The 24,688-nt window shown below is 43.6% G+C and overlaps 1 protein-coding gene across 4 annotated transcripts in view; it reads right to left on the reverse strand.

The window, feature by feature from the left end:
* LOC140487864 (solute carrier family 2, facilitated glucose transporter member 11-like) overlaps nt 1-23,870 on the reverse strand; it is a 63,939-nt gene extending 40,069 nt beyond the window's left edge. Inside the window, exons 1-5 of one of the 4 annotated variants that reach the window (XM_072587224.1) lie at nt 23,745-23,828; nt 17,817-17,950; nt 13,008-13,106; nt 12,739-12,899; nt 1,375-1,499 (exon numbers count right to left, since the gene is read on the reverse strand). In XM_072587224.1, coding sequence (XP_072443325.1) covers nt 1,375-1,499; nt 12,739-12,899; nt 13,008-13,106; nt 17,817-17,825 — 394 coding nt within the window. In that variant the 5' untranslated portion in view covers nt 17,826-17,950; nt 23,745-23,828. Of the gene's footprint in view, nt 1-1,374; nt 1,500-12,738; nt 12,900-13,007; nt 13,107-17,816; nt 17,951-22,830; nt 22,955-23,744 lie in introns of those variants that run through there. The other 3 variants (XM_072587223.1, XM_072587221.1, XM_072587225.1) reach the window with 3 other exon arrangements.
* Between the last annotated feature and the right edge of the window lie 818 nt (nt 23,871-24,688).

The following is a 24,688-nucleotide window of genomic DNA, read 5'->3' on the forward strand; positions in this document are numbered from 1 at the left end:
TCACAGATGCAAAATGCGGCTCACCACCACATTAAAGATGGACAAATGCTGACCTTGCCTGTGACAATCTCACTCCAAGGAACAATAAAGAAAAGGGACATTTTTATCTATTTTTGTCTATAACAGTGCATTAATGTAGCCTATAACCCTGACTCACAATGCACTGGATTATAGCTTGGACATTACCTTGTATTAAATAACAAGGGGGCAGCACAGTGGCTCAGTGGTTAGCACCAGGGACCCAGGTTCGATTCCAGTCTCTGTGTGGAGTTTGCACATTCTCCCCATGTCTGCATGGGTTTCCTCTGGGTGCTCCGATTTCCTCCCACAATCCAAAGATGTGCAGGTCAGGTGAATTGGCTATGCTAAACTGTCCATAGTGTTAAGTGCATTAGTCAGAGGGAAATGGGTCTGGGTGGGTTCCTCTTCAGAGGGTCCGTGTGGACTGATTGGGCCAAAGGGCCTGTTTCCACACAGGAGGGAAACTAATCTAATTTAATGTGCAGGTTAAGTGAATTGGCCAAGCTAAATTGCCCATAGTGTTCAGGGGTATGTAGGTTAGATGCATTAGTCAAGGTTAAATGTATAGTAATAGGGTAGGGGAATGGGTTTGGGTGGCACACTCTTCAGAGGGTCAGTGTGGACTTGTTGGGCCGAAGGGCCTGTTTCCACACTGTGGGGATTCTATGAAGTCTTACTTTTTATACCCCTGCCTTCATTTTTCCACAGTTCTCTTGAAATTACTGAAGGAGCTCAATTTTAAATACTGCCTGTTTTTGGAGTGTGAGCTTGAACATCCTGAGTTACAGACCGTTTAACTCTGGGGAGGTGAAGGTGTTTGCAGGCTCACCATCCAGACATGCTATTTCAGAGGGTCAGAGGATGGTAAGCACTGGGGCAAACACCAAAATGATGCTACTCTCCACCTAACCCTACACTAACTGTTGTAAGTACCTATAACCCAAAATCTGGCAAGGACCAGACTAAATTCTGTGTGTGATAGTTTCATTGTCCCACAGCTGATTAACAGATGACAATACTTCACAATTGCAGACGACTCTGTTAATAGTCATTATGTAAAGATAATTCTCAACTGAACTGAAGTACAGAAGGTTTGATCAAGTTGGAGGAATATTTCCAAACAGACTAAATCAAAAGATTTACGCTAAATTAAGAGGCCCCAAACCTTCAATGCTGAACTTTAAATTAATTGTAGAATAAGGGCCTGTTTCCACACTGTAAGTAATCTAATCTAAACAATGCCTTGGAGAAATTTCCATCTCCATCTCACTCTGGGCTATCTCATTGATGCCTGTATGATTTCCTTGCATGAAAGAGTGTGAAGGCAATCTTAAATTATTAGACAAAAGTTACCTGCATTTATTCCAGTAAAGAGTCTCCCAATTAAAATCATCTCAAAGGATTTGAGTGTTTTGCTTAACCCCATTAACAAAGCACCAACCAGTATGAAAGCATTGCTTAGCAGCAGCAAATTTCTCCTGAAAATAAAAAGCAATTGAAGTTGGTTGGTAAAATGTGATGGAAGTGCCTCCACATTATCATAATCACAACAGCAATAAATTCCGTGTAGGAATTGAAATTCACACTCCAATTATCACAATTATTTAAATGGAACTTAGGGGCTATCCCTGATTCATTCCCCTTGTGGTGCTGAGGAAGATCAGAGATCTTCTGAGATCTTGGTGACTGCACATTCTGGACAGGATTCTGTATGGCTGGCACCACTGGTGACACCCTCAGCAGGCAAGTCCCATCAGCTCTGTTTAGGGGGGGGGGGTCATGTCCACTAGGAACATTTGCCTTTCAGGCACTGAATTAGCCACCACAGGGGCCCTTCACACAATCAAGACTTCCAATGGCCAACGTCCAGCCTGCTGAGAGCTAATCAGAGGCCAGCAGCTCCTCAATCCTCCAATGGGAGCAGTGGTAGCTGGCAGCCACCAGAGGGTCCAGGATCATCATGATATCCTAGACCAAAGGAGAGTGAAGACAGGATGGGGATGGGGAGTTGGAAGTTGGAAGAGGATTGGGGGAGTCAGACAAAAGTACAGGGGTTTTGGGTATCTGCATCTCAAACCTCCTTCCCAATGCCAGGTGATTGATCAGGCACAGAGTACTTTCACCATGAGGGAAAACTCCATCCCGTCCAAACAGCCAACTACCCCCATCCACCCCCCAACCACACTCACCCCAGCGGCTCTGTAAAACCATGTTATTGGAGCAGAATTAAGCCATTCCGTCCATAAATACTGTTTCACCATTCGATCATGGCTAATACGTTTCGCAAACCCATTCTCCTCCCTTCTCCCCATAACCCTTAATTCCTTTACCAATCAAGAGCCTATCGATTTCTATCTTAAATACACATGAATGACTTTGCCTCCACAGCTATCTGCAGCAATGAATTCCACTGATTCAACCACCATCTGGCTGAACAAATTCCTCCTCATCTCAGTTCTAAAAGGTTGTTCATTCACTCTGAAGCTGTGCCCTCAGGTTCTAGTCTTCTCCACGTTCACTCTATTCAGACCTCTCAGTATTCTCTAAGTTTAATGAGATCCCCTTCAGCCTTATTAACTCTATTGGTTATAGATCCAGAAGTTCTCAACTGTTCCTCATGTGAGAAGCCCTTCATCCCCACGATCGTTATTGCAAACCTCCCCTGGACCCCCACCAATATTGGCACATCCTTCTTTAGATACAGAGCCCAAAACTATTCCAAATGTGGTCTGACCAGAGCCTTATACAGATGCAGCAGTACATCTCTGCTCTTGTATTCTAGCCTTCCCAAAATGAATGCTAACATTGCATGTGTTGTCCTAATTGCCAATTCAACCAGTCTGTTAATTTAGATTAGATTAGATTAGATTACTTACAGTGTGGAAACAGGCCCTTCGGCCCAACAAGTCCACACCGCCCCGCCGAAGCGTAACCCACCCATACCCCTACATCTACATCTACCCCTTACCTAACACTACGGGCAGATGCAGAATTTAAGAAAACCCTAAACTAGTACACCTAACTCCCTTATACTTCAGATTTTCAAAGCCTTTCCCCAGTTAGAAAATAGTATACACTTCTATTCCTACTACCAAACTGTATCACTACACACATTCCACAAAGTTTTACATCTGCCTTTTCTTTGCTGACTCTCCTAACTTGTCCAAGTCCTTCTGCACCTGTTGCTCCACCTATCTTTGTGTCACCTTCAAATGTAGCTGCAATGTCCTCAGTTCCTTTGGCCAGATTGTTAATGAGTATCGTGAATAGTTGTGGTCCCAACACCAATACCTGCGGACCTCCACTGATCCTGGAAAAGATCTTTTCATCCCCACTGTTTGCCATCCGCTAGTCAGCCAATCCTCTGTCCGTGGCAGTATCGTGCACCTAACACCATGGGATCTTTTCTCGTTTAGCATCCTCCTGTGCAACACCTTGTCAAAGGCCTTGGGGAAGTCCAAATAGATCACATCCACTGGCTCTCATTTGTCTAACTGGCTCATTACCTCCTCAAGGAATTCTAACAGATTTGCTGGGTAAGACCGCCCCTTGATAAAGTTGCGCTGACTCAGCTCTATTTTACCACGCACTTCCAAATACTCTGCAGTCTCATCTTTAATAAAGTACACTAAAAGCTTACCAACGACTGAGATCAAGCTAACTGGCATTTAGTTTCCTATCCTTTGCCTCCCTCCCTTGTGTTTTTTTTTGCATGGCACAAGAAGGTAACTTCATTTTGGAGGAAGTGTGTGAAATAGAACCAATTGCATATACACTATATAGCACCTTCAAAAATGGTATAAAAACCAAGCATTTCAACTACTATTTAAAGGAATTTTTTAAGTACATTCATTATAATTAAGAAAAAAAATCAATCCAGGTCAAGCAAGTTTTATTGGATATATACAAAAACTATGAAATGGTAACAAATTTGGACTTCAATTTTCACCCTCTGTTGACTACAACACAATTTGCATACAGTATAAAGGAGAATTCATTTTCTTAACCTGAAAATCCTTAGACTGTAAGCACAATAACTGTCAAGTCTAGACATAACATTATCACAATGAAAAATATTTTTTTTAAATCAATTGCCTTAGGGGTGAGAAAGCTTTGTGCCAGATTTACAGGGGATGAGTCTTAGGTGACCCGATCACTTGTAATATTTTAATTTGCATGCTCCATCTACAAGAGGAATTTTATGTTATCAAGTCTAAAAATGAAACAGCGATTCTAAGAAAAGAAACTACAATAGATTTTTCAGTTATGCAACAACTAACATAATGACGGAAAATATAAAGACAAGGCGCAGCAACATGGTTAACATTCCAATATCACTCAGGAGGTTTCAATTGTTATTTCAAGACATCTTGTCAATATTTCATACATCGCAGAGACCTGAACTCTGGTGTCTGCAATCAGTTTTATACATCATTAATATGGTTAACTTAGTTTGAAGATGAAGAATTGCAATAAAATATATCATGCGACTGGTCTGAGAGCAGTTTACACCATGACAATGATAGCAAAATCCTTGTTAACTGCAATGCATCAGTGTCAAAGTTGGAATTTATTAATTGTTCAAGGATATACTTAGATGTCAATTGGTTATTCCCAGACTCCAAAATTTGTATCCTTTCTGACATTACAACCTGGTTAACAATGAAAATGCCCACTTGAAATGCCATTCTTTTTTGTAAATATATTTATTAGCAAAAAAAAACGTTTTTTTGACTTTACAAAATATAAAGTTATTGAAAATATAACAAATACCAGTATAATAACAAGAAAAACATAAATTACAATACAACTACTGTCTATTAGCTACTAACCAACCCTAAATACAAAACCAAACACTGTGTAAAACAATACTGATAAATAAGTAAGTGACTAATAAAACAAAAACAAAAACAAAAACAAAACAACAAAAGAACACAAAATAACAACGCTCAGCGCAAAGTTCCCAAACAAAAGAACGGGAGCATTGTATATATACCCGTATTAACCCAGGAGTTCCCCCCTCCAGGGCCCAGGCCTCAGCAAACCTAACCATCCTGGTTAAACAAACATCTTAGTTAAGATAGTTAAGATTTGTATCCAAATAACTCAAGTAGGGCTGCCATGTCTTATAAAAATAGTCTGTTGTATGGTGCACCATGTTTGTAAAAAAAGTCCAAGGGAATGTGCTCCATAATTAATTCCTACCATCCCAGCAAGCCCAGCTGGTTCTCAGACACCCAGTTCATCAGAACATTCTTCTGTGTACAGTAAGTAAGAATATTAAATAGTTTCTTCCTGTGCCCGTCTAAAGATGATAAATTCGGTAGACATAAAAGGAGAGATATCGGGTCTATTTTGACTTCAGTCCTCAATACCCTCCCTATCTCTCCCGCCTCAGTGCTCCAATAAACACGGAGCCTTTGGCATGTCCAGAAGCAATGGGTAAGAATACCTACACTTATTTTACATTTGGGGCATATTGAAGATGCCCCTTTTTTAAACTTCGCCAAACGATCCGGTGCCAAATGAACCCTGTGCAGAAGTTTTAACTGTATAGTGCACGTCCTATTACAGATTGAGATCTTTCGAGTATTCTCCTATATGTTCTCCCACGTTTCAGAAGAGATCTCCACTCCTAGCTCTTGCTCCCAGACCTCACATAACCAGTTCATATCCTGCCAGGCCCTGCCACCCAGTAAGTGATAGAGGGCATTAACTGAAAGGGTGCTTGTGGAACATAGCAACAACCTCTCTGTATCAGGCTGATTGGGCTTAGTGAAAAGTGATGAAATCCTTAAAAAACAGAAAAGGTCTCTGCTGGGCTCAGTTGCTCGAAAGACATCATAACCTCCCCCTCAAACAAGTCTCCTAAACTGGAAACTCTTCTTGCTGCCCATAGTTTGAACCCTGAGTCCACTGTCCCTAGTCGGAACCCTGGCATACCAACTATGGGTTGGGGGGTGGGGGGGGGGTGGTGAGTGGTGAAGTCTTGGATAAGCAACCCTCACTCTATTTGGTCCAACCATGAAATTGGAAGAGCCTCCCATCTCTGGATATCTTGGCTAATATTGTCAAGCAGGTGAGCAAAGTTCATCCAAAACAACTGATCAAACATGGGGGTAATAAAGATACCTAGGTATCGGAAACCCACCCGTGACCACTTAAAGGGGAACTTAGGGCCACCTTCAACCTCTGGCACTTCCTTGAGGTCCCCCAAAGGCATAGCCTCCGACTTTGCAAAGTTGATATTATATCCTGAAATAGCCCCAAATGAATTAATACATTGTATCAAATGGGGTACAAAGGTCATCGGGTCCGATAAAAACAGAAGGACATCATCCACATACAGTGTAATCTTGTGTATCCTCGATTCTTCTTCCGGAGCAGTTAGGTGGACATTCTGACGAATGGCCTCTGCCAGCAGCTCGATCACCAACGTAAACAACACTGGCCCCACCCAACCCAAACTGTTCTAAGACACAAAAGAGATACAGCCATTCCACCCGGTCAAATGCTTTCTCTGCATCTAAGGAAATCACCAACCCCTGAATCGATCGTTGCTGATGTGCTTGAATCATATTCAGCAACCTTCTATTATTATTAGAGGACCTACGGCCCTTTATAAAGCCTGTCTGGTCCTCTTTGACAATATAGGACAACACCTTCTCCAATCTCAGCACCAAAATCTTAGACAGAATCTTAAGATCTGAATTTAATAGAGAGATGGGCCTGCATGAGGCACAATCCTCAGGAACCTTCCCCTTCTTAAGAATGAGGGAGATATTAGCTCTCTCAAAGATGATGGTAGGCATTCATATATATAGAAGTGATTGTACATTTCCAGCTTCAGCCCTGACAGAATCCATATAAACTCCTTATAAAACTCGCTTGGGAGACCATCAGGGCCAGGAGAGAGGTCTGTTCCACAGTTACCCCCGAGAGGTCCAGGCTCTTACAAAAGGCTTCCATCTTAGCCCTCCAATCCTTGCAACCTTCAGACTGATACAATTCAGAGTAAAAACTCCGAAAAGCCTCATTAATCCTTTTGGCATTGTATGTAAGGACCTTGGAGCTATCCCTAACTGCAGTAATGGATTGGGGAGCACACTTTTTCCTAGTCAGACATGCTAAATACTTCCCTGGCCTACTCCCCACAGACGAACAGCCTTCATCTAGCACCCCATCCATCCTCTCCTGCATAGCTCCTTCAGGCCTGGACTGCGTCTCAGCCTTAGGCAAAAATAAGTAAATAAACAAGGAGATGATCCTTAAGTCAACAAAAGAAAACAAAGTCAGGATAAGCACTCAGCCAACCCCGGCTCCATGTCATCCCTACTTGTGACTAAAAGAGAAAACAAACAAAAACAAGGGAAAACAACAAAGGGCACCCACAAAATTTCCCATGTTCAAATCCAATTATAAAAATATAACAGGAAACAAATAATTACTAGGGAAAGAGGAAAAAAGGGAAAATACAGGGAAAGAAGGAAGAGAGGATGAACATCAACCGTATTATTCAAACCAATCGGTCTATTTCAAAGTGTCTACAAAGTTCTTGGCTTTATCCACTGAGTCAAATGTATAAATTGATTCCTCGTGGCTGAAACGGAACACCATTGGGTATCTCATGGAGTATTGGATGCCCAGGTTCCTCAGCCTCTTTTTAACTTCATTGAAGGACGTCCGCTTTGGAATTACAGCAGCCGAGAAATCCTGGTAAAACATGATTTTTGACCCCTTGTGCAGCAATGCCTGTGGATCTTTCCCCAGTGATCTGGAGACATCTATCACTTTTTGCATGTCGCTGTATGTGAGGAAGTGCACGAGGACCAGGCGGGGGTGCTGTACTGGCCTGGACCTCCGCACCACCACCCGATAGGCCCTTTCAAAACGCAGCGGGTTGGACTCGATTTGAAGGCTCAGAAACTGTGATAGCCAGAGGCTGACTGGGGGTTCCCCACGTTCTTCACTCTCCGGGTGCCTGGCAATCCGAAGATTCGTCCTCCAACCTCGATTTTCGAGGTCATCGACCCGATCTCGGTAAGGCCTATACTTGCTGTTCCAGGATTTAGATCTGTCAAGATGCTGACTTGATCATCGCTTCAGAGGCTGTGGTTCAACCCTCCACCTCCTCCATCCGCTCCCCGAGGCCCTGGAGCTCCCATTCATGCTTCTGTAGCATGGGCGCGATGGGCCAGATCTGGGCACGGATCTCCTCGATCGCAGCCTCAACCTTCATGGTAAGTCTCACCATCACCACTGCCAATTCCTGTGAATCCGTTATGTTCCCCGGGGATTTGGGAGAGGTGTGCCCGGTGCTGCAGGGGACTGTCCTTCCTGTTGCTGTTTGATCGCTCCTCTTCCTTTTGGCATCCTTCCCACTCCAAATTATCAATGAATATGTGTTCTTCAAGCTTTTAAATTAACAAAATTCCATATAAGTTGACCAGGGTTGTAAAAAACACCAATATGCCTTGACTGTTAGGCAGAGCCGTCCACGGCAGCTCTACTGCATCGCCATCATCTTGCTGAGTATTCTCCCTCCCTTCTTCAACAGTACATTACATTAGCCATTTTCCAGTCCTCTGGGACCCTCGTTGAATTCAGAAATTCCTGAATGATCACCAAAGATCACCTCTAAAATCTCCTCAGCTTCAGAACGCTGTGGTGTAATCCAGTCAGTCCAGGCGATTTACCTTCCCCAACACCTTCCTTAGCAACAGCCACAACACTCACCTCTATCCCCAAACTCTCTAAGTTCTGGTGCGCTACTGGTGTCTTCCACTGTAACGATTGAGGCAAAGTACATATTCAGCTCCTCTCCCATTTCTTTACTCTCAGCACAACTTCTTTAGTCTCATTATCCAGTTGTTCCACTCTTGCCTCTCTCTTACCTTTTATATAACTAAAAATAAACTCTTTCAATCTTCTTTTATATTACTAGCTAGCTCACCCTCCTTACTGCTTTTTTTAAAAAATTATTCTTTTCTGGTTTTGAAACAGTGCCCAATCCACTAACTCCCCACTAATCTTCACCACATTTTATGCTTTCTCTTTTGCTTTAAACTGTCCCTGACTTCCCTTGTCAGCCATGGTTGCCTCATCCTCCCTTAGTAAGCTGCTTCTTCCTTGGGATGAATTTCTGCTGTGCCTCCTGAATTAACCCCAGAAACCCCTGCCATTGCTGTTCCACTCTCTTCCCTGCTCAGCTCCCCTTCCAACCAACTCTGGCCAGCTCCTCCCTCATGTCTTTGTAGTTATCTTTACTCAATTGTAATACCACTCCATTTGATTCCAATTGCCGCACCTCAAACTGCAGGGTGAATTCTATCATATCATGGTCATTGCCCCCTAGGGGTTCTTTTGCATTAAGCTCCCTAATCAAGTCTGCCTCATTACACATCACTAAATCCAATTTGCCTGTTTCCTAGTGGGCTCTACTACAACCTGCTCCAAAAAGAAACTATCTTGTCAACATTACACACATTTATTTTCTTGGGATCTGCTGCTTACCTGATTTTCCTAGTCCATCTACATATTGAAGTCCCCATGATTATTACAATAGTGCCTTTCGTACACGCCTTTCTATCTCCCGATTTATTTTCTGCCCCACAACCTGACTACTGAGAGCAGGCCTGTGCAGAATTCTCTTTTTTCTCATTGCGGTTCCTCAAGTCTACCCATTCAGATTCTACACCTTCCACCCTATATCACTTCTGTCTATCAATTTCACTTCATTTCTTACTAACAAGGTAACCTTGCTCCCTCTGCCTGTCCTCTCGACAGGAGATGTATCCTTGGATATTTAATACCCAGCCCTGATTCCCTTGCAGCCACATCTCGGTGATACCCACAGCGTTGTCCCTGCCAATTTCAATCTGCGCTACAACCCCATTTACCTTGTTTCGTATACGGTGTGCCTCAGTCCTGCATTGACTGACCCCCTCCTCATATTTGTCCCCTCGTTTGCAGTGCCTGAAGTTAGATTCCTCACCCATTCCATACTCTGTCTTGCTCTGAAAACTTTAATAACCTCTCCTGAGCCCTGCCCTCCTTTAACAGTTTAAAATCCTTTTGAACCTCAATTTACACCATTAGCTTGTCTACCTTATTCCAAATGTTTCATGCATTAACATACAAAGCCTTTATGTTGGTTCTATTATTGAGTTTTCCTGCAGTTTTATAGTTCCTCTGTACAATAAGATAGTTAGACATTCTGTCTCTTCTTTTTTTTAAATTTCTGGTAACAACTAATCACTAACCAGCAATCCCACTTTCCCCTTTATGTTCAATTCTGATACCCTCCCCAATAGTTTAAATCTCTACCCACAGCCCTAGTTAATGTGATTCACCAGGACTCTGGTCCCAACAAGATTCAGGTAGAACCCGTCCTATCAGAACAGCTCCCTCATTCCCCAGTACTGATGCCAATGTCCCAAGAATACAAACATATTCCTCCCAAACCAATCTTTGAGCCATATGTTGATCTCTTTAATCTTGTTGACCCTATGCTGATTGGCTCATGGCTCAGGTGGTAATCCAGAGGCTATTACCTTTTTAGTTCTGCTTTTTAATTTTGCTGCCCCTATTCCCTCACTCGAGCCTCTTTCCTTCTATATTATTGGTACATGGAGCATGACAACTGGATCTTTCCCCTCCCTCTCCAAGTTTCAATGCAGCCCAGGTGATATATCCTAAACCTAGGCATGAGGCAAGCAACACAGTCTTTGGGACTCTGGATTCTGACCACAGAGAACAGTATCTGTTCCCCTGACTGTACTGTCCTGATTACAATTACACTTCTCTTTTCTCCCCCTCTCTGGAATGGCTCTCTGTACCACGGTGCTCTGGTCAGTTTGCTCAGCCTGACAGAATTTACTAGACGGCCTTCTGGAGACATGGAAAAACCATGCAGTTGCTATTTAATTCCTGAGTCACTACCAAATGGTAGAGGATCAGAGATAATGCCTGTCAGAGGGTCGTTAATGAACTTAATTGACATCCACTTTGGAAATCCCAGCTCAGACCTCCGGCCCTCTGGCTTAAGAGAATGTTTTCCCCAATTGGGAGAGTGATGCAGGGCCTTTCCTGTAATTAGGAGGGCCCAGCCACTGTGTTTCCTGCTGAAATTGGCTGCATTTATTGCAATCCATCCAGAATTGTGGATTCAAATCCCACTCCAGGGGCTCCAGTTGACAATACCAGCTGATGCTTCGATTTGAATTTATATATAGAGTATTGAGGGAGTGCCGCACTGTCAGGGGAGGCAGCTTTTGGTTGAGGAATGAACGGAAATACCTTCTGCCCTCTCAAGTGGCATCTCTTGGCATTACAGGAAGTCCTCACTTAAAATTGTGGTTGTGTTCCAAATTGCAACTTTATGTGAAACAATGTTAAGTTAGTGGTGTTCTGGGCAAGAACCCCCACCCAACATTTCTTGCCCAGAAAACTAATATGCCAGTTAAAATATTGCACATATGTTAGCAGCACAATGCATAACCTGAAATTATTTGCAAAACAAAATCTATTAATAAATATATGGAGGTTATACAAATAATAAAAAGACTAAATTTAAGGCATTTGTTTATTTGAATACACATAGCATTCTAAATATTAACATAATGGACACGGGTGATGTTAATCAGGAAACCATATGCAGATGCAGTCTGGGAGGAGATGAGGAATGATAAAGGCAATAAGTCACTTGTCAGGGTTGTGTACAGACCCCTAAGCAGTAACCGCGTGGTATGACAGGGTATTGAGGAACAAATAATGGGAGGTTGTCAAAAGGGGCACAGGAATTATCATGGGGTATGAATAGACCAGAAAAATCAGATGAGAAAAAGTAGTGTAGAATGTTTCTGAGACAATTTCGTAGACCAACATGTTATGGCACCGAAAGAGAAAAATGCTGGAAAATCTCAGCAGGTCTGGCAACATCTGTAAGGAGAGAAAAGATCTGACGTTTCGAGTCAGCTTTGACAAAGGTCAGTTAGACTTGAAGCATCAGCTTGTTTCTCTCCTTACAGCTGCTGCCAATCCTGCTGAGATTTTCCAGCACTTTGTCTTTTGGTTTCAGATTCCAGCATCCGCAGTAATTTGCTTTTATCCAGTGTTATGGCACCAATCAGAGATCAGGCGATACGAGACCTGGCTTTGATCAATGAGATAGGCTTAATTACTGATCTCATAATGAAACCTCCCTGAGTAGCAGTGACCATAATACAAGTGAATTTTAAATGCAGTTTAAGGGAGAGAAGTGTGCGTCAAAGGCTACTATTAAAAGCATTAACGCACAGCTAGCAAGAATGAACTGGCAGTTTAAAAGGATTGGTCAATAGGGAAGCAATGGCAAACATATAAGGAGATATTCCAGATAGTGCTAAATTGATGCATTCTAACAAATAAGAAACATTCTAAGGGACAAACCCATCATCTGTGGTTCACTAAAAAAGTCAAAGATAGTATCAAACTCAAACAAAAAGAGACATTATTCATTTTAGCAGAAAGAATAATAAACAAGCATTGATCAGGCAATCCTTCTTATTCTGAACTTCCTTCTCATCGAGTTGATCTCACTTTCACTCTACACTGCACTCTCATTTATGAAGTGGAGTTTTCACATCCCACTCATAGCACACAAAGGAAGATATTTATGGGCAGTGAGTCATCTGATAGTTGGCATTTAGCTTTAACATTCCCTGGTGTAGTTCATACCTTCCAAACCTTATAGCCATAGGTCCAGCAATAAGTGCCCCGACCAATCCTCCAACAGAATAGCTAGCCACGATAAAGGTCCAGAGCAGTGTGATGACCTGATTCTCCAGCTGTGTGCTGTGGCGCTCAATCCAAGTCTCATTGATAAAATTTTGGATGAACTGTCAATGTGAAGTAAAGAAAATACAGATTTAGTGTTAATTTAGCCTCTAATTTTGCCAAATATGGAAACAGCTGACCTTTTAAGTTGACCAATGCTCTAGGCTTACGATTGTCGGTGCATTGATGATTGACAGGTTATATCCATATTGGAAGGTACCACCAATACTGGCAGCAAAGATGGTCAGGAGGAGGCATCTGATCTGCAGCTGCAGGGCATCAAAACAAATAGGCTTATGTAATCACACCTACCCAAGAATTTTCACAAACACTTGTAAATACCACACAACAGTGGATGATATCTTCTCCATGCTTAAAATCTGAGGAACCACACTACATTTTCAAACAATCAACAGAAAATACTGGAGATAATCAGACCTGCTGAATACTTCAAGCATTTTCCATTTTATTTCGGATTTCCAGCATTGCTTTCAGAAATGATGATAACTGCTAGTACACCTTTACAGCAACAAGTGATTGTCCGCCATATCAAAACCTGATTTTGAAAAACAATTTATTTTTGAGTTATTGGCAATTGCAATTATGTTTGTTCTTTTTAAATGATTAAAGGGAAGCAATGGCCTAGTAGCATTACCATGAGAATATTAATGCAGAGACCCAGAGAATGCTCTGGGGATCTAGTTCAAATCCCACCATGTCTGATGGTAGAATGTGAAATCAATACAAATCTAGAATTAAGAGTCTAGCAATGACCACAGAGCAATTGTCTTTGTCGAAAAGTCCCATCTGGATCAATGATGTCCTTTAAGGAGGGAAACTGCTGTCCTAACCTGGTCTGGCCTATATGTGACTCCAGACCCACAGCAATGGGGTTGACTCTCAACTGCCCTCTGGGCAATAAATGCTGGTATAGCCTGCAAAGTGCACAATCCCATAAATGGAATCAAGGTCTCAAGAATATGATACGGTTAAACAGTTGCATTAGGTATTTGGGTCAAAGTGTCAGATGTGAGATAAAGCTTTCATTGATACAGGACATTTCAAGTCGACAGAAGGTTAGGAAATAATCTACAGTGTTCTTGTTATGGCAAAGACATCAGCCAATTATTAGATTACTTACAGTGTGGAAACGGGCCCTTCGGCCCAACAAGTCCACACCAACCCACCGAAGCGCAACCCACCCAGACCCATTCCCCTACATTTGCACCTGCCCCTAACACTACAGGCAATTTAGTGTGGCCAATTCACCTTACCTGCACATTTTTGGACTGTGGGAAGAAACCCACGATAAAGGTCCAGAGCAGTGTGATGACCTGATTCTCCAGCTGTGTGCTGTGGCGCTCAATAGGGAAAATGTGCAAACTCCACACAGTCACTCGCCTGACGCAGGAATTGAACCCGGGTCTCTGGCGCTGTGAGGCAGCAGTGCTAACCACTGTGCCACCCACTAATGTACAGCAAAATCCCATACCAAGGAAATGACTATATAAGATGTTTTCATTTGTGATGAGCATTGAACATTATACCCACATAAACAGACCAAAGATATGTCAGCCAAAGGCAAAGCAGCATGCTGATTAGTGAGGGCTGCACTAATATGTCAGCTCAGGTAACACTGTAGTGTGAGGGTTAATGTTAATGCATAAATTAAGTAGTCTTACATCATCAGTGATGAAAGATCACAGAACAACCAAACCTACTGGAGCCTGGTCCTGCACATAGTTAGAAAACAATATTCAATGAAACATAATGTTTACTGATAATGAGATCTCCTCCTGTACTCTGCATCAACCCAAATCTCAGACATAACCGGACAACAATCATAGACACTGCTAACAGGAAAAATACTTTCAGAGGTAACACAGAAGACCATCTCAAACCAAACAGAATCTGACCATCACTATTTGACATTCAACCACATTACTACCAGTGAATCTCATACTATTAACATCCTGGGAGTCACCAGAGACCAGAAAATGAATTGGGCCAGGCTTATGAATCCAGTGGTTACAACATCAAACTAGGAATTCTGAGATTAACTAAACTCCTGATTCACAATGTCTGTCCACCAAGTCAGCAGTCAAGACTGTGATGGAATAATAAATTTCTGGAGGAGTGCAGGTCGGACAATACTCAAGAGGCTTGACACCCAATTGATTGGCACCCCATCCACCACTTTTCAACATTCACTCCCTGCAAAACTGGTGCATAATCACAACAGAGTGTACCATTTACGAGATGAATTACTTTCCAAGGCTCCTCTGACAGCACCTTCTGAACCTGAGACTCCTACCACCTAGAAGTACCTATAAGTTACCTTCTTTTCCGCCCTTTCTTGACCTGGATCACCATTCTTCCATAGTTCCTGGATCTAAATGCCGGAACTCACTTCCGAGCAGCACCAAAGGTACTCCTACATTCCAAAGACTGCAACAGTTCAAGCAGCTCTCCACCATCTTTTCTAGAACAATCTGAATGGGTAATAAAAGCTGCCAACTAGTGATACCCACATTCCGCAAACAAATGAAAATAATTGCAGAACCTAAATAGAACCCACAATATGCTAAACAACACAACGAAAATATGGACATTTCCAATTCCTTACGGTCTAAGAGACATTGACTGACATTTTAAAACCAACTTTTCATTTATGATCTTCGGACAATTATAACAAGGAGAAGAAAGAGTTTTAACCTTTCAATCTGGCCTCAATTCCACCCGGTAGCAAAAGAACAGCGAGCGAGCAAGCACACTCGTGCACAGGGAGACACAGTTACAAGTTTGATATCAACTCCATTTGACAGTATACTGTGTAAGTGGAACCCTACTCTGCATGCCAGCATTAGCACCCTTGTCTCCGAGGCTGAGGGCAGTCCAACTTCAAAGACTCCAGATTACCTCAGACTGACACTACAGATATGGTACCGAGGGAACGCTGCATGGTCAGAGGCACCAATCTGGAGAGGTGACATTGAGCCCCCCTCCCTTTTCTTAGAACATGGTTTCAATCAGCAATCATTTTGCCCATAACCTTGGCCTATCAACGACACAGATTATCTGATTATTGACACATCACTGCCTGCAGGAGGGGGACTGGTCATGACATTTTCCTGCATAAAACAATGACTACACTTCAAAAGTTTTCCATCAGCTGTAAAAAGCTTTTAGCAGTTCCTTCGGTTCTGAAAGGTGTTGTATCATTGTGTTTTAAAATCACACAACGCCAGGTTATAGTCCAACAGGTTTATTTGGAAGCATTAGCTTTCGGAGCGCTGCTCCTCCATCAGGTGGCCGATAGCTAGTGCTTCCAAAAAAAAAACCTGTTGGACGATAACCTGGTGTTGTGTGATTTTAAATTTTGTACACCCCAGTCCAACACCAGCATCTCCAAATCATGACTATCATTTTTTTTAAATTTCTTACTTCCCCAATGAGTTGTGGGCATTGCTGACAAGGTTGTTTCTCATGCTGAGCTGCCATGGCCAAGTAGGGCAATTTCAAAAGGATGGAAAGAGTCAACTACATTGCCATTGCTCTCCAGTCAGACTGGTAAAGACAGCAGATCTCCTTCCCTGAAGGAAATCAGTGAAACTGATGAATTTACATGACAATGGATGTTTGTTTCACTTTCATTTAGTGAGACTAGCTTTCCAATGTCAGATTTATTGACTGGGCCCCTTAAGCAGTAACATTACCATTACATTACTGTCTCATTGATATAGGTCATCTTGTCCAATGTCAATAATACTTCTCCACTAAGTGAGGTTGACAAATTAATGCCACTTAGAGGGTAGATTGTTGTGTTCTCTAGTGTCTACAGTGACTCGGACCTGAGATAATATTACACACAGTAAGCAACACTTCCCTTTATTTCCTAGTTTCTTCCTTTCATTTTTCCCCTGACTTACCAGTCAGACAGAGTTAAATATGAAATCCTGTGCCTTTGGAAATGCCAGACATTGAGGTGTTATGACAGTTACTTCTTCAGAACTAAGTTGAGTTCTGAAGTAATGCTCTGAAGAAATAACTGTCGTAACAGCTCAACGTCTGGCATTTCCAAAGGCACAGTATTTCATACTTAACTGTGTCTGACTGGCAAATCGGGGGAAAAAGAAAACAAAAATAGGAAATAAAGGGAAGTAGTGCTTAGTGTGTGTAATGTTATCTCAGGTCCTAGTCAAATTTGGATTACACTGACCTATTCAACAAACCTGTGCAAGTACTGGCAAATTTGAAGTGTGAAGTATGGTCCTTTTGTATTCTTGTTAGGCACCCAACTTGCAGCTAAAGTGAACTTGAAGACACCTGCCATGGTAAACTGTCTGAAAGACTGAGGTTTGGTTAGGGAGTGCCTGAATTTGAAAGACAGTGTTGCTGCATTCTCACCGGGGAGCAGTGGGGTGGGTGTTCTGTTCACTCAAAGGCTGCAACTCAAAGGAATGGTATTCAGCGCCAGCCTCTTGTCATTTAGCGTAGTGTTCATTAAGAGAGACAGACTGTCTTTACGAACAGGCATCATTATGTGTTTTCAGTGAAAGCTGCTCAACTCCTTGCTAAGCACAGAGGCAGCAGTAGTGCAGCAGACACTCAGCCCTTAGCTCCAATCAAGTTAGTGAAGAGGCAGGCCCAGATTTGTGTTCTCCTCACCCCCACTGGAACTGGAGTAGTCAAGTCAGGAATCACAATCCCACTACCCGAGCAATATTGCAAAGTGCTTTTCGTACCTTACATTTATTTTATTCAGTACCTTATTTTTAAATTATCTTTCTACATACTTATTTTATTTTATTCACATGCCTTTGTTTAAATCAAAAAGTGTGAGAGAGCGTGAAAGAGAGAGCGAGAGAGAGGAGGGGGGAGGGAGAGACAAAGAGAAAGAGACAGGAGACATTCACTTCAAACATCTCCATTGTCAGATGCACAAAGCTTGACCAGTATAACTTGTCCAAATAACTTACCAGTTCCATTTGTGAACTTTTACAGTGAGAAGGTTAGGTGAATGGTCAGATCCAGGGACAGGACAGCATCAAGTTTGAAAAAAGCAGGAAAGAAGTTGAGATAATCAAACTTCTTCACACAGGGGGAGAATTCCCTGTTGCATAAAGACAAAACAACAAATGGTCATTTTGTAATATCTACGTGCCTTTATAGCAGAAGAAACCCAATTACAACCCTGTTCCTTTGTTCAAAAGATATTTCTAAAACACTTTGGCACATTGTGTGGAAACTATTGTGTAGTTTTAAAACTCAAAAGATCAAATGCCATTGAATCACTTTTCTCCACTTTGTTCACTTGCCAAAGAGAGAAGAAGAGAAGCACTCTCGCGAGAATGGTTGATCAAGTGCACCCACTTGGCAAAGTATTGATGACTACTTAACCAGTGACAGAGGGGGCTGAATATAAAATTATTCACATGGCACTAGAGGTAATTCAGATAGACTATATCTTATTCATATCTGCCTATTAATGCCAAATCTTATGCTTGTTTTCAATCACTGACAAGGTTTTAATAATTAGTAATCACTAATATGTTAGTGGAATTGCTTTTTATAATTTTGATTCCTTTTCTTAGTTTGGAATGTATTATGGAACGTAATGTTTCCCCTTCCTTAAGCATACAATTGAGGGCATCTGAAACTCAATAAACCCTCCATTTATTCAACAATGTATAATGTACCTCCTTAAGTACTCAGCAGTCTTACTCATTATTATTGCGGTATTAACAATCACTTTGCTGGGGCCCTCATGGTACAGTGGTAAGTGTCCCCAGCCCTGAACTGAGGAAAACTTGGGGTCAAAACCCATCTGCTCCAGAAGTGTGGCAAACATCTCTGGACAGGTCGATTAGGAAAATTAGTAGGTTAGTTTTTTTTTTAAATTGCTTTGCTCTTAGGAAAAGGTTTTCAGAAGTTAAACAACATCCCCTATGTTATATTTTCAACATAGGAGTACAAATATAGGTAAGGGGCTCTTGCGGCATTGTGGTGGGGCCAGAAAGTCTGAGTTCAAGTCCCAACTAAGCCAGAAATGTCTCATATCATGTCTGAACAGATTGATTCAAAATACAAGAATAGAAGTAAGCCATTCAGCCCCTCAAATTAACTGCACGAGACCATGGTTGATCTAATAGGGTGGCCTTAACTTTCCCAGAGTGAAGAGATCAGGAGAAATGGTGTTGAGGTCAAGATGGGTGTCATTAACATGGTGTACAGCTCTCTGTGTCGAGAAGGCTAAATTAAATGGATCAATGATAGCTGCATGCAATTGATCTTGAGACCTGAGTGAAACATACAACAGAAAATTGTCAAGATTGGGACAGATCGTTTTACACTTATTTTGAGAAGTCAAGCGCATTGTGTCATATTTTTGAACTCATAAATGTTGGTTCTGAAGAGGTTTGAGCATTTGGAATTGACTGCACCTTGTGCTGAGATAATATGCATGCTCAGTCAGTATGGTGCTGGTGTGATTACAAACACTTGGCTGAAAGTGAACAGTATGAGAATAAAGTAAATGTTTTCCAAACCGTGATGGGTCACATGATTTCGAGCTGCAGTCTAACCTTCACTGCCACCAGATCACACTACAATGGATTGTCCTGAAATGAATTAGATTCTGGACTTGTTTTATCACAAAACTAAGGACGTAATTGGGAGAAAGTGAGCACGGCAGATTGCACTGCCTTTCACCAATGGATTACAGTCTTAAAATTAAGAAACCTTCTCATCGCTGTTGATTTGGCACAAACTTAGAAACTGACACCTTCAGAGAAAAATTCATGCGAGATCTCAAGAACAATAAAATGGAGGGCAAGCGTTTATGCAAATGCAATAAGCTAACATGGAAGGGTGAGATCACTGCCATGGAAATGGCAAAAAGAGATGGATATAGACTATAAGAGAGCTCTCAAACTGACAGGGGAGGCTCACCAGATAGAGTCATACAGCACAGAAACAGACCCTTCAGCCCAACTCGTCCAAGTCAACCAGGTTTCTGAAACTAAACTAGTCCCATTTGCCTGCATTTGGCACATAACCCTCTAAATCTTTCCTATCCATTTGCCTGTCCAAATTTCTTTAAAATGTTGTACTCGCCTCTACTACTTCCACTGGCAGCTCGTTCCATATACACACCATCCTCTGTGTCAAAACATTGACCCATCAGGTCCCTTTTAAATCTTTCCTCTCTCTCCTTGAACTTTTGCCCTCTAACCTGGGGAAAAGACCTTGGCTGTTCACCTTATCCATGTCCTTCATGATCTTATAAACCTTTATAAGGTCACTCCTCAGCTACCTACACTCCAGGGAAAAAAGGTCCCAGCCTATCCAGCCGCGTCTTGTAAATCAAACTCTCCAGTCTCAGCAACACCCTTTTAAATCTTTACTGTTTAATAACATCCTTCCTATGACAGGGCGGCCAGCATTGTGTGCAGTATTCCAAATGTGGCCTTACCAATGTCTCACACAACCCTAACATGACATCTCAACTCCTGAATTCAATGCTGACCAATAAAGGCAAGCTTGCCAAATGCCTTCTTCACCACCCTGTCTACCTGTGACTCCACTTTCAAGGAACTATGAACCTGAACCTCTAGGTCTCTCTGTTCAGCTATATTATCCAGGGCTCTACCATTAACTCTAGAAGTCCTCCTCTGATTTATCTTACCAAAATGCAACGCTTTGCGATAATCTAAATTAAATTTCTTCCATTGGCACAATTGATTAAAATTTGCACTCTGGAGGTAACCTTCTGCCCTGTTCACTATACCACCAATTTTGGTGTCATCTGCAAACTTACTAACCATGCCTCCTACATTCTCATCCAAATTATTTATATAAATGATGAAAATCAGTGGATCCACCAGTGATCCTTGAGGCACACCACTGGTCACAGGCCCCCAGTCTGAACAACAACCCTCTACCACCACCCTCTGTCTCCTACTGCCAAGCCAATTTTGTGTCCAATTGGCTAGATCATCCTGGATCCCATGTGATCTAACCTTACTAACCAGTTTATTATGCAGAACCTTGTCAAATGTCTTATTAAGGTCCATGTAGACAACGTGTACCGTTCTGTCTTCATCCACCTACTTGGTCACCTCTTCAAAAAACTCAATCAAGTTTTTAAGACAGGATTTCCCACACACAAAGCCATGCTGACTATCCTAAATCAGTTGTTGCCATTCCAATGCATGTAAATCCTAGCTCTCAGAATCCCCTCCAACAACTTACCCACAACTGACATCTGGCTGACCAGTATGTAGTTTCCTGGCACTTCCTTCCAGCCTTTCTTAAATAATGGCACAACATTAGCCACCCTCCCGTCTTCTGACACATCACCAGTGTCTGTTGATCTTTAAGAGGCCCTATTCCCTTTCTTAACACTTTTGCCCTTAATGCACTTGTAGGATCTCTTTGGATTCTCCTTAACCTTATCTACCAAAGCTATCTCATGTACCCTTTATGCCCTCCTGATTTCCCTCTTAAGAGTACATCTACAATATCTTTATTCCTCAAAGGAATCACTCGATTCCAGCCATGCATAATTGCCATTTGCCTCCTTCTTTTTCTTAATCAGAGCCTCAATATCTCTAGTCATTCAGTTTTCCCTACTCCTGCTAGCCTTGCCTTTCACACTAACAGAAACATGCTATGACTGAACTCTTGAAAGCCTCCCGTTTGCCAGACGTCCCTTTACCTGCAAACAGCACATGCCCCCCACCCCCCACCCCCACCCCACTCAACTTTTGAAAGCTCCTGTCTAATACCATCAAAATTGGCCTTGCCCCAATTTGGAACTTTAACTTGTGGACCAGGCCTGTCCTTTTCCGTAACTATTTCAAATCTAATATAATTATGGTCAGTGGTGCCAATATGCTTCTCCACTAACACCTCAGTTACTTGCCCTGCTTTATTTCCCAAGGGGAGTCTGAGTTTTGCCCCTTCTCTAGTAGGGTCATCTACACACTGAGAAAGTTTTCTTGAACACACTTAACAAATTCTTCCTCTTCCAAGCAGTCCCAGTCAATGTTTGAAAAGTTAAAATCCCCTACTATTATAACCCTATTATTCTCACAGCTATCTGCAATCTCCCTACATATTTGCTGTTCATTTTTCTGCTGATTATTGGGGGGGGGGGGGGGGGAGGTGCTCTACAACAATCCCAAAGTGATCACTGCCCCCCTTCTTATTTCTCAGTTCCACTCATGTAGCTTCACTAGATGATTACCCAGGAATATTCTATCTAAGTATTGATGTAATGTTTTCCCTAGTCAAAAATTCCACTCCCCCTCCTCTCTTGCCTCCCTTCTATCCTCCCTGTGGTATCTGCACCCCAGAACATTGGATTGCTGGTTCTGTCCCTCCCTCAGCTGTGTTTCTGTAATAGCCATGATATCCCAGTCCCATGTTCCCCTCCTTGCCCTGAGTTCATCTGCCTTACCTGTCAGGCCCCTTGTATTAAAATAGATGCAGTTTAATTATCTGCCTTCCTTCGTTTACTGCCATGCTCTTGCCTGCCTTGTCTATTTAACCTGCTCTCTAACTTCTGTACCAGCCTCAATCTTCTCTCTTGCCTCACTACTTTTTAGGGTCCCACCTCTTCACACCAGACTAGTCTAAACCCTCCTGAGCAGCCCATGCAAATCTCCCTCCCAGAATATGGCTCCCCCTCCAGTTCAGGTGCAACCCTTCCTTCTCATTCAGAAGAGAGATCTCCATGATCGAAAAATCTGAATTCCTGCTCCCTGCATTCACTCCTCAGCCATGCATTCCATCTGTCCTGTTCTCCTATCCCTATTCTCACTGGTATGTGGCACCAGGTGGAATCCAGAGATCCCTACTCTCAGTGAGATCTCAGTACAATCCAACTCATGGCTATCAAGTTCACGTCTCAGAGTCAGAAAGTTAGATGCATTGTTCACACAATAGCCACCAACCTTAGTAACAACAGAATACCAGTTTGCTTCTTACCTACTTGGACTTCAGCAAGATTTTGATAAGAACCCACATGGTGGATTGACAGCAAAGGGAACAGCCCAGGGAATCCAAGGAAATTTGAATTGGTTGAATAGCAGGAAGTAAGAGGAGATAGTCGAGGGTGTGCAGTGCAGAAGCCCTCCCCCTCCCCCATCACTCCCCTCCCCCATCACTCCCCTCCCCCTCCTCCTCCCCATCACACCCCTCCCGCATCACACCCCTCCCGCATCACACCCCTCCCCCTCCCCCATCACTCCCCCTCCCCAATCACACCCCTCCCCCATCACTCCCCTCCCCCTCCCGCATCACACCCCTCCCCCTCCCCCTCCCCCATCACTCCCCCTCCCCAATCACACCCCTCCCCCATCACACCCCTCCCCCTCCCGCATCACACCCCTCCCCCTCCCCCATCACTCCCCTCCCCAATCACACCCCTCCTCCATCACTCCCCTCCCCCTCCCGCATCACACCCCTCCCCCATCACTCCCCTCCCCATCACACCCCTCCCGCATCACACCCCTCCCCCTCCCCCATCACTCCCCCTCCCCAATCACACCCCTCCATCACTCCCCTCCCCCTCCCACATCACACCCCTCCCCATCACACCCCTCCCCTATCACTCCCCTCCCCTATCACTCCCCACCCCCACCCCCATCATCCCCAATCCCCATCCCCTCCCCCTCCCCCTCCCCCACCCCCTCCCCCATCCCCATCCCCTCCCCCTCCCCCTCCCCCTCCCCCATCACACCCCTCCCCCACCCCCATCACACCCCCATCACACCCCTCCCCCTCCCCTATCACGCCCCGCCCCGCCACGCCCCGCCCCGAGGAATACCCCGGAGCGACCCTCTGCACCTTGACGGAGGGGGGGAGATAGCCCCCCCGCTCGGTCCCCACTGTCTCCCTACCTGCTGCTGATCCTCTAGCTCCAGCTCCAGCACTGTTGAGCGGCCCAACTCCATAATCAGCAAACCAGAGAACACTCCCAGTGACTAATAACAGCCCCACTCTCCTCCCTCTCCCCGTTAACTGGTTCCGCACTCCCCGCCGGAGATGGTGCAGTCCTGTCGCCGGCCTGGCGCTAGCTCAGTCCTCCGGGCAGCAGGGGGCGCTGTTTAACCCCGTACGCCCACGGCACTGAGCTTCACCGGGCAGCAGGGGGCGGTAATTACCCTCTTCACCCACGACACTGAGCTCCTCCGGGCAGCAGGGGGCGGTATTTACCCTCTTCTCTCACGGCACTGAGCTACTCCGGGCAGCAGGGGGCGATGATCACCTCCTTCCTCCACGCCACTGAGCTCCTCCGGACAGCAGGCGGTGATGATTAGTCCCGTCCCCCTCGGCACTGAGCCCCTGCGGGCAGCAGGGGGCGATGATTACCCCCGTTTCCCTGCAGCACTGAGCACCTCCGGGCAGCAGAGGGCGATGAGACTGGGAAGTCGTGGCGGCAAAGAAACGAGAATTTTGTCAATTGTGCAGAGCTGTGCAGTCATAAAAATTAAATTTTCTGTCTTTTAATCAAACATAAACTAATGGAGATTGACAATTGAAGACAGAGAGGACTGCAGATCTAGGGAACCAGAGCTTTTAAAGCTTATAAATGGCTTACATTGAAGTGTGGAAGTTCTTTACACATTACTGAAAATGTCTCACATAATTCTTTAATAAGATGCTGTTCCCCTTCATTTCCCACAACATGGGGGAGCAAGTTCAAATTTGAATTATCTTTTAATTTGTTTTTAGATTACATTACATTACAGTGTGGAAACAGGCCCTTCGGCCCAACAAGTCCACACCGCCCCGCCGAAGCGCAACCCACCCAGACCCCTACATCTACCCCTTACCTAACACT

The sequence above is a fragment of the Chiloscyllium punctatum genome, chromosome 17 (genome assembly GCF_047496795.1).
Source record: "Chiloscyllium punctatum isolate Juve2018m chromosome 17, sChiPun1.3, whole genome shotgun sequence".
In the NCBI taxonomy this organism is placed as follows: domain Eukaryota; kingdom Metazoa; phylum Chordata; class Chondrichthyes; order Orectolobiformes; family Hemiscylliidae; genus Chiloscyllium; species Chiloscyllium punctatum.